This window comes from Podarcis cretensis, assembly GCF_951804945.1.
Source record: "Podarcis cretensis genome assembly, chromosome: 6".
Classification (NCBI taxonomy): Eukaryota; Metazoa; Chordata; class Lepidosauria; order Squamata; family Lacertidae; genus Podarcis; species Podarcis cretensis.
In genome coordinates, this window is record NC_137175.1 from 55,896,696 (window position 1) to 55,912,335 (window position 15,640).

General features: G+C 43.8%; 1 protein-coding gene across 1 annotated transcript in view; it reads right to left on the reverse strand.

The window, feature by feature from the left end:
- TRABD2B (TraB domain containing 2B) overlaps positions 1 to 14,595 on the reverse strand; it is a 251,066-nt gene extending 236,471 nt beyond the window's left edge. The window contains exons 1-2 of the mRNA XM_079980385.1: positions 13,858 to 14,595; positions 10,926 to 11,486 (exon numbers count right to left, since the gene is read on the reverse strand). Coding sequence (XP_079836511.1) covers positions 10,926 to 11,486; positions 13,858 to 13,980 — 684 coding nt within the window. The 5' untranslated portion in view covers positions 13,981 to 14,595. The remainder of the gene's footprint in view (positions 1 to 10,925; positions 11,487 to 13,857) is intronic.
- Positions 14,596 to 15,640: the final 1,045 nt, after the last annotated feature.

Genomic DNA, 15,640 nt, shown 5'->3' on the forward strand with positions numbered 1-15,640 from the left:
AGGTTTTGCATCCAGTTCACATATTGTGAAGCCAGCTTTCTAATACACAAGGAGACATTTGTTCTTCACTACACATTTAAGGCACTATGATCCCACTTTGAAAATGTTCTAATTACCAGCACTATTCAATGTTTGTCGTTAATGCCTCCAACTCAAAAGCAGGTGTAAAAAAGCAGAAATTATACTTTGCTATTGTTCACATGCACACAAAATACCACCAATGCTATTTCTTTAGATCTGTCATTTCCAGTGAGCCTAACAGATACCAATCACTTGTATGATCTTAGCAGAGGAATCACTTCTCATATGTAACTATATACGGTCTAAGGATGCCACCCCCACTCCCTTCTTGGAATATCTTGGTCTAGGGAACAAGCAAAGCTTTCTTTTACACTAAACTTATGCCAGAGTTTCTAGGATGGGATTTGCAATTTCCACACATAGGGAGAAGGATATAAGGAGGTAAACAAGGGCTGATAAGCAGCTTTTCTGTTTGTAACATTTATTCTAGTTGTCCTTTCTTGTTGACCTTAAAAGGAAGGATTTTGCCAAAGCTCTAACATCCTGTCCAAGGATCAAACCCTTTCTATCTTAGGGGCTTATGGAGACTCCATTACCTTGTTATCTGAGAACCTCACAATCTGCAATGCATTTATAGCCACAACCTCCTTGTGAGGCCAAGAAGGGTAGTTTACTGTCATCATCCTACAGACAAGAGATCAGGGGACTTGGGCTGCCATCCTATGCATGCTCAGCCGGGAGTAACACCCACTGAACCCAATGGGATTTACCTGCAAGTAATGCACAGGATTGCAAGCAAATGGCAGGCAATGAATGGATCCTATCTTTGAATAGGAGTCATAACATGTCCATCCACCGAGCAAATGGTGTTTTCTGCTTATTGTTTTCCCCCTGAATGATCATGTAAACAGCATCACCATACTGATCACAACACAGTGCCCTTCTGTATAGGTCTTCCTCAACCTCTTCTTTCCAAGAGGACATTAAAGAATCAGGAGTACCATGTGGAAGGGATTGCAACCTTAGAGAGTCCACTTGTTGTTGTTGTTTAGTCGTGTCCGACTCTTCGTGACCCCATGGACCAGAGCACGCCAGGCACTTCTGTCTTCCACTGTCTCCCGCAGTTTGGTCAAACTCATGTTTGTAGCTTCGATAACACTGTCCAACCATCTCGTCCTCTGTCGTCCCCTTCTCCTTGTGCCCTCCATCTTTCCCAACATCAGGGTCTTTTCCAGGGAGTCTGCTCTTCTCATGAGGTGGCCAAAGTATTGGAGCCTCAGCTTCAGGATCTGTCCTTCCAGTGAGCACTCAGGGCTGATTTCCTTAAGAATGGATAGGTCTGATCTTCTTGAAGTCCATGGGACTCTCAAGAGTCTCCTCCAGCACCATAATTCAAAAAGAGGGTCCACAAAACTATGCATTTATTTCCCTTTTAAAATGTAATAAATATTCCATGTGACATGTAATGCTTGACCTAGATATGGAAATATCTCTGATGCCTTGGCTAAAAGATGGTTTGCAGTCTTGATTTTCCATGAACAAGAAAATATTTTCCAAACACTTAACCCCTACCAGATTTTCACCCAAATAAATCCATGCATGTGATAAGAAGTAAAAGTGTCCCTGGACATGTCTGTAGTACTTGCTAGGAAACTTTTGCAAAGCACAGGAAAAGGTCTAATGTGGCAGGGAGCTCTTTTGCCAAAGTCTCAGTTTTGCCAATGTGAAATATGCTCTCTGTGTTATCTCCCCAAGCCTGCACTGGAGAAGAAAAAAAGAACCAGACTATGGAGGTAAGGGAAGGGAGTATAGCTAGGGAAGGTCATAGCTAGATGGAATCTTGAACAGAAACACTCCACACAGCAATCTTTTGTTTCAGGTATCACATTAGACCTTGTTTCCATGCTTACTCAGTATCATGCATATGACAGCCCCATCTGCACTACACATTTAAAGCACTATGATCCCTCTTTAAACAGTCATGGCTTCCCCCAAAGAATCCTGGGACCTGCAGTTTGATAAATGTGCTGAGTGTTGTTCGGAGATTCCTATTCCCCTCAGTGTGGTTTAACAAGTCAATTTCTCTCCTCAGGGGAATTCTGGGAATTGTAGGTCTGTCATGAAAATAGGGGTCTCCTAACCAGTGCTTTTCTTATAGAGTACTGTCATAAGAAAAAAAATGCTCCTTTTCCCTTATGGGGTACCCAAGAACCCATATAGAGTCCTTATGTAGGTTCACTATTAGTAGGAGAAAACAGCAGAGGCCAGCCAGAGAATATGGAGAAGCAAAGTGGCTAGTAAGCCTGATCTTTATTAAACTGTTGCAACAGGGTGCTCACCCACCCACCCTATACAGCAGGGAGGAGGAACACAGAACATTGGTGCGCAAGCTCTTATATAGACTTTTGAAATTGCCACCCTGTAGCTCAAGGCCACCCCCCCCCCAATACGTCATACATACATCAGTGAAGGGGCAATCTACAGCAGAAAGCCTGTCTACCAAGATACCCGATAATGGTCACTGATTGCTTTTACCTGGGCATCCTGGCCATTCTTTTGTGATGGTAAATGCTCAGTTCCTGAATCCAGGTCACAGGCTCACCCTATTCATGCACAGATATGCCCTTAAGACAGGATTTGTTAGCAAAGATACAATGGGGAGGTTTTCCCATTTCCTTCCTCCTTGCAGAGAAACATTTGAGGTCAATTTGGGAGAGTCAAAATGGTTTCAGGGCTGTTTTCCTTTACTGTTTCAGACATGTATGTGTTTGCCTGGTACATTTATGAATATTTATTTTACATCTTAGACCTTATAATTCTCATAACAGTACCCTTGAGTACCCACCAAAAAAGCACTGCTCTGAACAACACTCAGGACCCTTCACAAACTACAGTTTCCAAGACTCTTTGGGGGAAGCTACAACTGTTTAAAGTAGCATGATATAGCTTTGAACATATAGTGCAGATAGTACCCAAGTTCTAGTGCACCAAATGTTTTGCATTCTCAGGCTTAGCTTCACTCAACAGATACTTTTCATCGGCGAAGAATCTGGCTGTCTTTTCTCTGCTTGTTAAACTCTTTTGAAAGGGAAAAGGGAAAGAAAGGAAAGGAAGCCAAAGGGCACATCAAAATATGGTCCTGTGTGTATATTAATGTTTCCTGCTGCTCTGCTATGCGGAGACCAGCTTAGAGAGTGCAGATATCTGTCAGGGACCAAATATGATGGGCCACCCATCAGCCTTTCATTAAATAGCACTTGTAGCCTCTGTAATTCTATCAATAGAGTAATCAGAGCTGCCATGTCTCAGGATTTGATAGAACAGCGGGAGCTGGGAAATGAAGACTGACATTGTTAACAAAGCCACTTCTGCCACTTAATGCCGAGGGAAGCAAGCAAAAAAGTTTATTTGTCTATCCACAAAAAGAAGAGAGGAAAAAGGCAGGAGTGGCTAAGTGTGAAGTCTGGGGTGACAAGCTTTGGAAACTTTCTTTTTCTTCTTCTGAGGTTGCCCTTGATCTAATCAATTCCACTTTGATATTTTGTCTGTTTTTTGCATTTATTCCACCATGGGTTGACATCATGCAATCTAGATAACCGAATTCATGAGCAAAAATAAAAGAGGGAAGGCGAAACCAGGCAGGGCAGATATTTCCCATCGAAGGAGAAAGAACCTAATTCCCTACGGAGAGGGATTTCAATGAAGAGATTTAAAAAATCAAGATGCTAATGTCAAGTCCTCCGCAAGGCAACTTTTTGAAAAAATGTATCAAGAGGCTAAAAGGCTTAGCTTCCAACTGCAGGCGGATTAAGGATGCATACAAAGGGCTAGTGATAGGAGATGAAAGAAAGGCAACATGAAAAATCAGAAAGAAAGAAATGAGGATGAAGATGGAGAGGCTGGAGACTTAAACCAAGTTTCTGGGTTCTCTGTGCTGGTGACTGGCCTGAAGTTTTGAGGCTGGGGGAGAAAGCCATGTTTTTCCATGGTTAAGCCTGCCCAACCTAATGTTAAAGAAAGAGAGAGAAAACCAGTGGCACACTTTTACCTCACAAAAGTGTGGGGCCAGCGAGAACCAGCATGTTGTGGTGGTTAGAGTATCGGACTAGGACCTGGGAGACCAGAGTTCAAATCCCCATTCAGCTATGAAGCTCATGTGGTGAACTTGGACCAGTTAAACACCCACAGCCTAACCTACATCACAAGGTTTTTGTGGGGATAAAATGAAAAGGGAAATTATGTAAGCCACCTTGAGCTCCTTAGAGGAAAGTTGGGATACAAATGTAATTAATAAATAATGCCAATACCAATACAGTGGCACCTCAGGTTACATACGCTTCAGGTTACATACGCTTCAGGTTACAGACTCTGTTAACCCAGAAATAGTGCTTCAGGTTAAGAACTTTGCTTCAGGATGAGAACAGAAATCATGCTCCGGTGGCACGGCGCAGCAGGAGGCCCATTAGCTAAAGTGGTGCTTCAGGTTAAGAACAGTTTCAGGTTAAGAACGGACCTGCAGAACGAATTAAGTACTTAACCCGAAGTACCACTGTACTAATACAGTGGTGCCTCGCAAGACGAAATTAATCTGTTCCGTTAGGCTCTTCGTATAGCGGTTTTTTCGTCTTGCGAAGCAAGCCCATTGACAGCTTAGCGGATTAGTGCTATTAGCGGTTTAGCGGCTTTTAGCGATCAGCTGTTAAGCGGCTTATCAGCGGAACAGCTGATAAGCGGCTTAGCGGCTTAGGAAAAGGGGGGAAGGGGGGGGAACCCGCAGGAACTCGCAAGATGTTTTCGTCTTGCGAAGCAAGCCCATAGGGAAATTCGTTTTGCGAAGCGCCTCCAAAATGGAAAACCCTTTCGTCTAGCGGGTTTTCCGTCTTGCGAGGCGTTCGTCTTGCGGGGCACCACTGTACTAATAATACTAAAGTCCTGTTAGGCTACAACAGCATCAACGTGTCCTTTGTTGGCACCTAAGGGTGGCTCATTCCCCAGAAAGTTTTCTTTCTGGTCTAGAACAGATATGATTTGGGACATATAATCAGGTCCCCGCTGCCCCAGTGGTGCTGGGGAGAGATATCCTTAGTTCTTTATATTGTCCTGCTTTTTAGACCCTGCTCCCTCCTCCCCAAAAAGCTGCTATTAGACCCCTAGCAGGGCTAATTGCACCTTTGGGAGGCAGGGTAGATTTGGGGGAAACAGTGCAAGGCTAAAGGGTTAACAGCACTCCCAGGTCACCACTGCTTTGAGTCTTTGAAAATGGAGCCTCCTCTGACTGCCCAGAGCTGCTTCATGATAGGCAATGTAGGGATCTGTTTTGTTTTGGCCCTCTGTGTTTAATGCATGGAAGAGAGACTAACAGCCTTGTTCATTCATGAAACACATAAGCCACGTTTTGCCGAAGATCACAAGGCAGGTTACACCGACAGAATATGTGCACACCTACTCCAGATCAACTATTCAAGTCAATCTCATGAGCCTTTGCATTCAAACACATTATGGGGGTCCACTGAATCCCACCTAATTTAGCATACAATTGAATATGTTAGTAGCGCATTTTCAGGAAAAAGATAAATTGGGTTGGATCCAAACTTAATCATGCCTAGATCAGATTGATGGTAATTTTATCACTAACTTAATTCCATTGAGTTCAATGAATCTTCCGAGTCTGATAATTCAAAATAGTAATAATAATGATAATGATATATTCATACTCTTGATGCCAAGCAAAACCTACTTGCTGGAAAAGAGATTGGGATCTGCTGTAGACCTCTGAGTAATTTGCAGCAGCAGCAGCATCAAAACGACTTCTTTCACCTAAATTGGGTTGCTGAAATAAAGAGAGGCAGGGGTAACCAGGAACGGGCCGAAGGCTGGAGCTCACACAAAACCCTGCCCCATGCTATACCAAGCTGCAGGCAGTGGAACGAATTGGGCCTAGATTGAGCCTGATATCATCAAGCCATAGCAGAGGGGCCAGCTCAGGATCCAGCCTCTCCCTCTCCCTTGCCCCTGGAATGCCCAGACAGAAATCCTGCCAGTGGTATTCTGTTTGCCTGCACTTTCAGCAGGTGGACAGAGGCCAGAGGAGCTGTTTTGAGATGAGCAGAAAGAGATCTCCACCCCATTCAACCATCCCAACATGGCAGATCAGGAGTTTGATTGCAGCCTTAGAGACAAACCACTTCATTTTGGCATAAGCAGTTGGCATAGGAAACAGTCCGCAATGGGCTTGTGGTGTTCTGGGAAAAGACATATCTTCAGTTTGAATAAGTGTATTTAATAGCTTTGAGAAGTAAGTTATAAAAGGTACTGATTTAATACCTTTTTGTACCATATCCCAAGCAGATCTTGTAACCCCCCCCCCCAAGTCAAATGTGCAATTTGTGGCCCATTGAGCCAAATGCAGGCCACCAGCTGTGTAAGGCAGTCTGTCGAGCTCAGCAAATTCTCTTTTTGCCACATGCTTGGGATTGCACAAATGCACTTCAGGCATCCAGCCGGCTCATGACTGTTGAATAGATTTTTGACTTGATGAGTCACAAACTGCAAATATCTCCCCTCTACAGCATCCTATTATTATTATTATTATTATTATTATTATTATTATTACTATTACTATTACTACTACTTATTACTTATTCCCCACCCATCTGGCCAGGCCTCCCCAGCCACTCTGGGCAGCTTCCAACAGGATATTAAAAACACAATAAAAGATCCAACATTAAAAACTTCCCTAAACTGGGCTGCCTTCAGATGTCTTCTAAAAGTCTGGTAGTTGTTTTTCTCTTTGACATCTGGTGGGAGGGTATTCCACAGGGTGGGCACCATTGCCAAGAAAGCCCTCTGCCTGGTTCCCTGTAACCTTACTTCTCGCAGTAAGCACTATTCTAAGACACTATAGAAATTGGAATGAACCAGGAGTTGGGCAAGAGCACACAGGCATGGAAACTGGGTTGGGATAGACAAATTTGCATAATTAAATATGATACAATAGAAGTCTGCTTCAGGGATACAAATGTCGCTAAAATCTCCATCGTATTTTAAGTAGTGGTGGATGCCCCAAAGATGGGATCTTCTTCCCTGTCCTTAAAGCATCTTCACTTTGTTTCAGAAACCAATAGAAGCCAACTTCAACTAAGCAGACACAATGCATTCATCCTATTTAAATTTCCAGTAGCATGAAACTTGAGAAAAGGGTAAAAAAGAAAGAAAGAAGCTAACCATTTCGAGAAGGGGAGGGACTGGCTGGAGGAGAAGCAAACCACTTATTTTCCCTCTGTAAGTGTTTGAAAATTGGATAGATTGAAAACAAATGCTTAAGGATGTTTCAGTACAGCATGCTTTCTAGGACTCTGTTTCCAAATTTTTCAGATTATATATTACAATTAAAGTAATGCTGAAAGCAGGTTAAAACAAACTCAACTGATGCCCATAACAGATTCAGGGCTATAAACGATCACAGATGTTCACATCGGCCTAGACATACCACTGGAATACAAACTCTGGTCATTTTCTAATTTCCATCATTAATACCACTAATTATATGTTTCTCAGGAGAAGATCCAAGATTTAGAATTAAGAGAGGAAATCTAGTTCATCGTAATCCACTCCTTTCAATTAAGGCCATAATACACCATGCAGTGGGATTGCTAGACAGAATGATAACATTACAAATTGCTCCCTTTGAGCAATCTGCCAGGTGCCAAGTGCAGCCAGTTCTTAGACAGCACCAAAAAGGACAGAAAAAGATCAGCAATCCTAGTTGTGCTTTCTTTCCTCCCATGTTACTTTGGAATACGTTGCTTTCCCAATCAGGGGGAATTTTAAAAGGGACTTTTCAAATTTGAGGTCACACAATATGCTGTTGACCACTTCCACTTATTCCACAAGGACCTGCACCAACAAAATGAAAGCATGTTATACAGGCCAGTGGCTGCCCTGGGGGCGTAGTGATGTCTAATGTAACACTTCTGCAGCAAATACTTCACATTTGAGAAAGAGATTTTAAAACTCTTCCTGAATGGCAGAGATTATTCAGCTTTCCTTACTAATCAGCATGTTCTGAACAAGCAACTTTTGTTCAGAAGCCAAAGCCCTTCTTGAATATATGATTATCTCTCCTCCTCCTCCTCCTCCTCCTCCTCCTCCTCCATCATCATCATCATCATCATCATCTCCATTATGCTAAAAAGATGACTAAAACAGTATCAGAGTGATTGCTGGTAGAGTTAAAACCAGGGACCAAAAAAATAAATCAATATTATTAGGACCCACTCCAAGAGGTTCTTCTTTTAATGAAAATAATAACTCTATACTCCCATCTACGAAAATGTGTAATATAATTCACATTTGTAAACTTTCCAACTATCCATTTTTATCAGAGTACTATTTAACCTAATAGAGCCTCAGTGTCATCAGAGGTACCTTCTGTTTCTGGTTCATTATTCTGAACTTGGTTTCAAGTAGGATGTACTTGATGTAGAAAACTTGACAGCTCTTTGGAGAAAGCTGGGTCAAAAGTATCTTGTTCAATTTTCAAATGAGTAAAATTGAAAAGATTTACATCCAGTTCACTTTAAAAATAAATAGGATCAAAAATGTTGATGAGTTTGTTCATTGTGACTGAGTAATTGGGTTTGTCTGTTTTTAAAGTGGGTTTAGAATTGACCTGAATTGGAACTAATGCCTTGTTAAAGGATTCTCAACTTGACAGTATTTTGCAACTGCTTAATATCCCTAAAACATAACTTGTATCATGATTAGTCTGCTAATTAATAGAAAATATTAAATAAGAAATTAAATTGAATGGGAATCTCATTTTAAACATCCACACTAACTTGTGTGCTGGCAACCCTGGGATAAGACAATAGTTCATGCATCTAGTCAATCCCATTATTACACCAGTCTTAAAAATATATTTGACAACAGAGTAAATTATTGGATTGGATGGCTAAAATGTTTAATTAGTTGACAGCCATAGAAATAAGAGAAATTCCCCAAAGGGAGGGGAAACATCACTTCTGCTCTTTTTGTTCTGCCTTGAAATAAGTATCTCATTTGAAAAGGAACTTCTGGAGAGTTATGTAATGAATGTCATACAGTTGTAAAAATTGCCAAGAAAAGCCCCTGATGCTTTTCTCCCCAGAGCTGTGTACATTTCTGCTGGGGTCATAGAAGGACTGATGTTATTTGTCCAGCAAGCCCAACATCACCAACAGGATACACTGCACTAGTAAATCATGTGTCAGCTAGCATGTTTTTCCCATTTTATTCCAACCCAGCCTTCTATTTTTGGCACACCTATCAACTAATTATATATTTTCACAGGTGATATTTTGGAGATTGTTAATGGAAAACAGCCACTATGTCCAAAATAGTGCAGAGAATTTTTTCTTCAGAAAAACATCTGAAACCCATTATCAAGAAAGATACATAGATTATGAAAGCAAAGAGTGTCCAGTGCTGAGAGTATTGTTGTAAATAGAGGACATCTCTGATTTAAAATGTGATAAAAAAACAGACACAAGCCAGGTAACCAAGACTTTTGGATTTAACATGAACAATTGCAGAAAAAAATGCTAAATTTAGAATAGATGCTGGTGAATTCCTTAAACCTAAATAATATATAGCATGGACTTATATTGAGATCTGTCAACAAAGACAAGATCTACCCTCAGAAATGGAGAGACAAAAGGTTTTCAGAAGAGAGTTTTTAAATAAACACATTGTCTTTCACAACAAATTTAAAGTTAACTCTCCTCATAACAACATAAGCCACTTCTTTACTCTCTATATACAAACAGCTATAAAAACAGTAAACACATCCAGGAACTTTCCTTCCTTCTTTCCCTTAGCTCTTTAAAACAGGAAGTGACGAGATTCCTAGAAAATGCTACAGGATCAACAAACTGCTATGCTTTATGTGTAACAGGTTGGGAAGCAATTCACTTCCTGATCTAAGTAAGTCAGGTGAAATATATAAAGGAAAGAGTACACAAAATGGTGCGCATATTGGAGAAGGTATCTTATTTATTTATTTATTTATTTATTTATTTATTTATTTATTTATTTATTTATTTTTAAATCACTGTGCTTCCTTCAAGGTGGAATTGAAGCCAGCAGACATGCACTCCTCCCTAGGCAAACCTCAGGTAGACTCCCATTCAGATACTGACCAGAGCTCAACCTGGTCAGCACTGTGGAAGCATCATGTGCTCTCATACTATATCTATTATCCACAGTATGCACTCAACATGTAGAGAGACATGGTTTCAAGTATATTTTTCTATGGGTATCACGTTATTATAAAAGCAAGACAAAACCATCCTTGTTACAAAAAGTCTAACACCATCAGACATTTCCTTGCGTTGAATATACCTAATGGCTTATCTTCTGCCTTTAGGACATGATCATGTTTTAAAGCCTGGTATCATGTTCAATGTGTTTGTGACAGAGAGAAACTGAGGCACCACTGCGTTGGCAATGTCTCCTCCATCATTGCTCTGCATTATGTTTCTCAAGCATACTCAACAGCTAGGCCTGCGTATGCACACATATTATGTTCCCCCTGAAAGAACAGCACCCTAAGCTTTCAAACAAATTTTGCCACTCAATCAGAAAAACACACACACACCACATTTCCTTGCCCACGAACTCCTAGGTTCATACGCAATGTGTAGCTGAGAACAAGACACAACCAGTAGGAAAGAATGAACATCCCATGTTCTCATAGAATGATCTTGTTAATGAGCAGAAACTAAATATGAGACATACTAGTCTCTATTTCATATCAGTCTCAAATATCTGCCTGGCCCAAACTAACACAGGTCATTTTTCTTAGGAAGAAGGTTATCTTAAGACTTGAGTTCTTGAAAGTGTGTGTACGGCCTGCATCTCCTTACCTGGGAGAAGTTCAGCCCATTCAGTGGATGGCATTGCTCTTCCACCCTCTCCACAGCTCCTGTCCTTTTCTTCATCCTCTCTGCCTCCTGAGCCAGGTAGAGGTCCAATACAGGCACTCCCCGGGAACGGATATCTGTCTCCGTGAGGGAGTTGACCATCAGCATCACCCAGACGGGCCTTTTGCGCTCCCAGTTCCCAGCAATAGCATTGAAGAGGTAATCGGCATAAAGACCTTTCCCCCGTTGGTCGGGCGTCATCCAATGAGGGAGCATCAATTTGACATACTCAAGGTGGCGCTTGAGGCGGTGGTAAAGATCCCGGGGGAGCACGTCTTGCAAGTTCTCCCCGTGGGGTAGCAGCTGACAGCTGGCCAGGCCCGAAATGGTGTAGGGGTCAGTGAGGTCCAGCTCAAAGTACACACTGGAACTGGCTTGGAAAGCAGACTTGGAGTTCTCAGGGACAAAGTCCCACACGCGTGTGTAAGGCACATGGATTGTTCCAAATAGATAGGCTGGAGGGTCCCTCCGGATAGTCCAGAGGAAAGAGTTCAAGTCTCTTTGCTAGGGAAAAGCGAATGAAAAAGAAGGCAAGAGTCAGTTTGGTGTAAAGCAGGGGTCAGCAAACCTTTTCAGCAAGGGGCTGGTCCACTATCCCTCAGACCTTGTAGGGGGCCAGACTATATATATTTTTGGAGGGGGGGTGAATGAATTCCTATGCCCCACAAATAACCCAGAGATGCATTTCAAATAAAAGGACACGTTTTATTCATGTAAAAACACGCTGATTCCCAGACCATGCACAGGCCGGATTGAGAAGATTGGGCCAGATCCGGCCCCTGGGCCTTAGTTTGCCTACCCATGGTGTAAAGCGCTGAGAAAAGTATATTCAGGACCAGTTAAGGGGCGGGGGGGAGGGATGGTGCAAACAGGAACTGTCCATCAGCGTTGTGGTTGAAATCATTTCCTATGGCATAACTTTGCAAAATGTTTTGAGGGCTGCCATTGTACACAATATCCTAGCCCTGACCATGCTGGCATGAAAGCAAGTTATCTATTGGAATCAGTATAAGACTGGTAGGACTGAAGCAGCAATGTGCAACGTGTAGGCCTGTGGATATGGTATGTGTATGGAAAGTCAAGCATGACTGCAAATCAGAGTTCATCGACGCTGCGGTTATTCTACTGAAACCAGTAAAACTATCCCAGCATGACCTTCTCTGGGTTAAGTGGATCCTGGATTGCATCCATAATCTCACATAGTCTGCAATCAAACATGTGAGCAGACAAGTAAAAAAAACCATGCATTCAGGAAAGAAAGATAAAATATAGGATGAAGGTTCAAAGTTGTCTGATTATTTATGCCTTATCAACCAGTTAATGTTCCTTTGTGATTAAAAAAGTGGTAAAACTGAGTAGATCATTATACCAATAAAACTGGAGTCTTTTATTTACAATTAAGTGGTATTAAAATTCAATTAAGTGATATAAATAAAACTAAGCATCTTTTTTTTAAAAAAAAATCAAAAACCTTATGATTTAACTTTATGAAGTGGGGATTATTGTATAAAATCACAGAATTATCTTATTCATGTGAATGAATGCAGGCATTACATCGTGTGTTGTGTGTGTGTGTGTGTGTGTGTGTGTGTGTGAAAGAGAGAGAGAGAGATTTTGAAAAGATATATACCCATACACACCCATAAACACTCATACCTCAAACTGGATCAAAGAATCTTTACACATTTAACTATCTAGGCAGAAATCCAACCCAGGGTTAGAGCTTCTGGTCATTTATTCCTTCATTTGATATTTACAGAAACCCACTGTGCTACAATGTAAAGTTTCAGCTTGGAGCAAATTTGTTTGTAGACAAATATGGATCACTCTGCAGGGGAATTCTCCTATACAATCCCCCACTGACTGCCCTTTTGAATTGTTCCTATGAACCATAACTTACAAGCAGCATTTTTTAAAAAAAACAAAACAAAACAAAAACCTCATTACATTGTCTATGAAAGTTGAATACAACCCATAGCCCTAGCCTATTCAGTGCAGAAAATTGAAGATTTCAACATAACTAACAGGATCTTGCAGGAAATCAATATCCCTCCGGAGATCTAAAGTTTCTGTGAGATTGTCGAAATATGAAATTGTGGCAATGGGGAAGTTGACAAGCTTGCCACACACGGGAGGAGATAAAGGGTTACCTGGCAAATCTCAACTAATTTGCCAATGCTTCTTGAACTCTGGGAATAGGGCTCCAGTCCTTTATCTGGCATTAACTATTTTGCAAGTTATGTGAGAAATCTAGATTGTTTTGCGGGCACCTCCATAGAGGAGGAGCAGAAGGGCGAGAAAGATTTCTTGCTAAGTGGTACCCAAGGACGGGAAGGCAAAGTGTCCTGACCGGTAGTAGTCCAACTACTCCTGTTGCACGCCAGCTGTGTGTTAGGGGCTGTGCAACCCGCAGAAGGAAAGAAGGGCATCGCTTCCTTTCCCCAAACCTGCTCGCTCGATCCCAGCCCACTTCCTCAGGTGTCGAGGGGCACAACCTCTGCCTCCCTGGGGGGCGGACGATCGGCGCTCCCTAGTAGGAGCCATATCTATCTATCTCGCTCCCTCTCCCCTTGCAGAGGGGTTCCTCGCTAGGACACCCAGGAGCAGCCAGGAAAGGCAGGAACTGACCCGCGTAATTGGCCCGCGCCTTAGTGTAGTGTGGGTGTTGGGGGGGGTGTTATCTTCAGAAACTTTCGAAAGGGGCACCGGCACTATGGGTCGTCGCTGGGGACCATCGCAGTAGAAGAAGGAGAGTCCCAAAGTTGACGATGGCATGTGGCGCTGCCTCTGCGCCAGATCCCCCCTTAAGCACTGGCAATCACTGACCCCCCACCCCGACCCCCGGGCCTCCTCCTTCCCTTCCCCTCCAGCTCACCGATCGGGGCAGCTCGCAGCGCCCTGGGTCCATCTGCTGGCGCCTCCTGGGCTCCGGGCGCGCCGACGCCGGCAGCACCCCCCCGACGACAGCCAAGCACATCAGCGCCAGGTGGGGCTGCATCCTGCTCCTCCCGGGGGACCCGCCTGGCCGGCTGCCTTCAGAGGGAACTCTCCGCCCGGTCTCGCCTCGGGTGCTTCGGTCCCGGCCACGGTCCCGTCCGCATCTGACAAGTGCAAAAATAAAATAATAATAATAAGGAAGGGAAGAGGGAGCAGCTGAAGAAAGCTTGCAAAAAAAGAGAATGGGGACTTAAATGTCCCCACAAGGGCGATCCTGGGGGTCCCGGCGTTGATCCTGAGCCTCTATCATGCTTGGGGGGCAATGGGACTCTTCGGCGCGGTAAACTTTCTGCGCTGCCCAGGAGTTGCTTGGGTCTCTACCCGCCCCCCCTCTCCGCCTTCAGAAGGAAGGAGGTGGGAGAGTCAAGGTTTGTCTGCGGGGGGGGGGGGCGGAGGTGGTGCCGATCCCGGGTTTGAGATGGCGAGAGACCGAGGGAATGCTATTTGAACAGGCACAGGAAGGCGGGCACTGCTGTGGATGTCATCATGTCAGTTTTCAAACACGGCGAGGAAAAGCCAGGAGGCCAAAAAGAAGGGAGAAAAGGGGGGAAAAAGAAACAACTTCGCAGCAACTTCCAAACTTTCCCAAACTTTTCTTTCCCATCCCGCCTGCGACTTCGCGGCGGCCAAGCCTGGAGAGGGCGGCTCCTGCCGCAAGAGGGCGCCTGGCGCACAAACAAAGCGCCGCGGAGCTCAAGGTAGAGCCAGACAGGACTCCCGGGAGGGAGGGGAGAGAGATCCCGAAAGGAAAGATGCGAAAGATCGGGGCGAGGCATTCTCCGACGGGAACATAGACTGGGGCAAAGGAGGGCTCTGCTATGAGGCGCGTCAGGGACGAAGACACGCTCCTTACTCAGAAAGCTGGGTGCATGTGAAAGGGGCTGTGTTAAGGGGGGGGGGGATACACTTTGCACATTCCCTCGTCTATTTTTTGTTTCATGTGTCTGGAGGCTTGGCATTTTAGATTGCTAGACCCAAGAGAGGCTGAGAAGTGGCCCGTACACACACATACACACTCCATCTTTTTTCTCCAAGGACCTCAAGGTGGCACACATTGCCTCATTTTCTCCCCACAACCCTATGAGGTAGGCTAGACTGAGAGGCAGTGAGTGGTCCATGGTTGCCACTACACACAGGTGGCATTCTGCAGTCAAGAATGCCTGCTGGGTCTAGTGTTGCTGTAGTTCTCAACAGGCCCATGCAGAGCTTCTCTGAGGCCTGGCATGGCAGCCCCTGGCCTGCCCTCCCCTGGCCAGCTTAGCCCTCCAAAGCCCAGGGCAATTGTACCCTGCTTCCCCCACCTACCTGCACAGGCCTGGTTCTGAGCCAAGGGTGGTTTCAGCGGAAACCCTCTTCAGATAGCAAGTGTGATCCTCCTGGCACCTCAGACTGCTGTCTTCTAATCAAGTCAAAAGCTTTCTGTAACTGAATAGCTAGTATATCAAGGATTAAGCTGTTCTATTTTTTTAGCATGTTTCTAGGCTGGGGCTTAATTTGCAAACTGGTCAGCTGAGACCAGGGCCACCTCATTTTCCAGAGGAAGGGTAAGTCCGGATTGTGTTGGGTAGGGGGGTATGGGTTGGCATTTTGATGCTGACATTGTGTGGCTGCTGCAAAAAAGCTTTCATGCATTAGGAGATCTGGTTCCAAAAGGAACACCC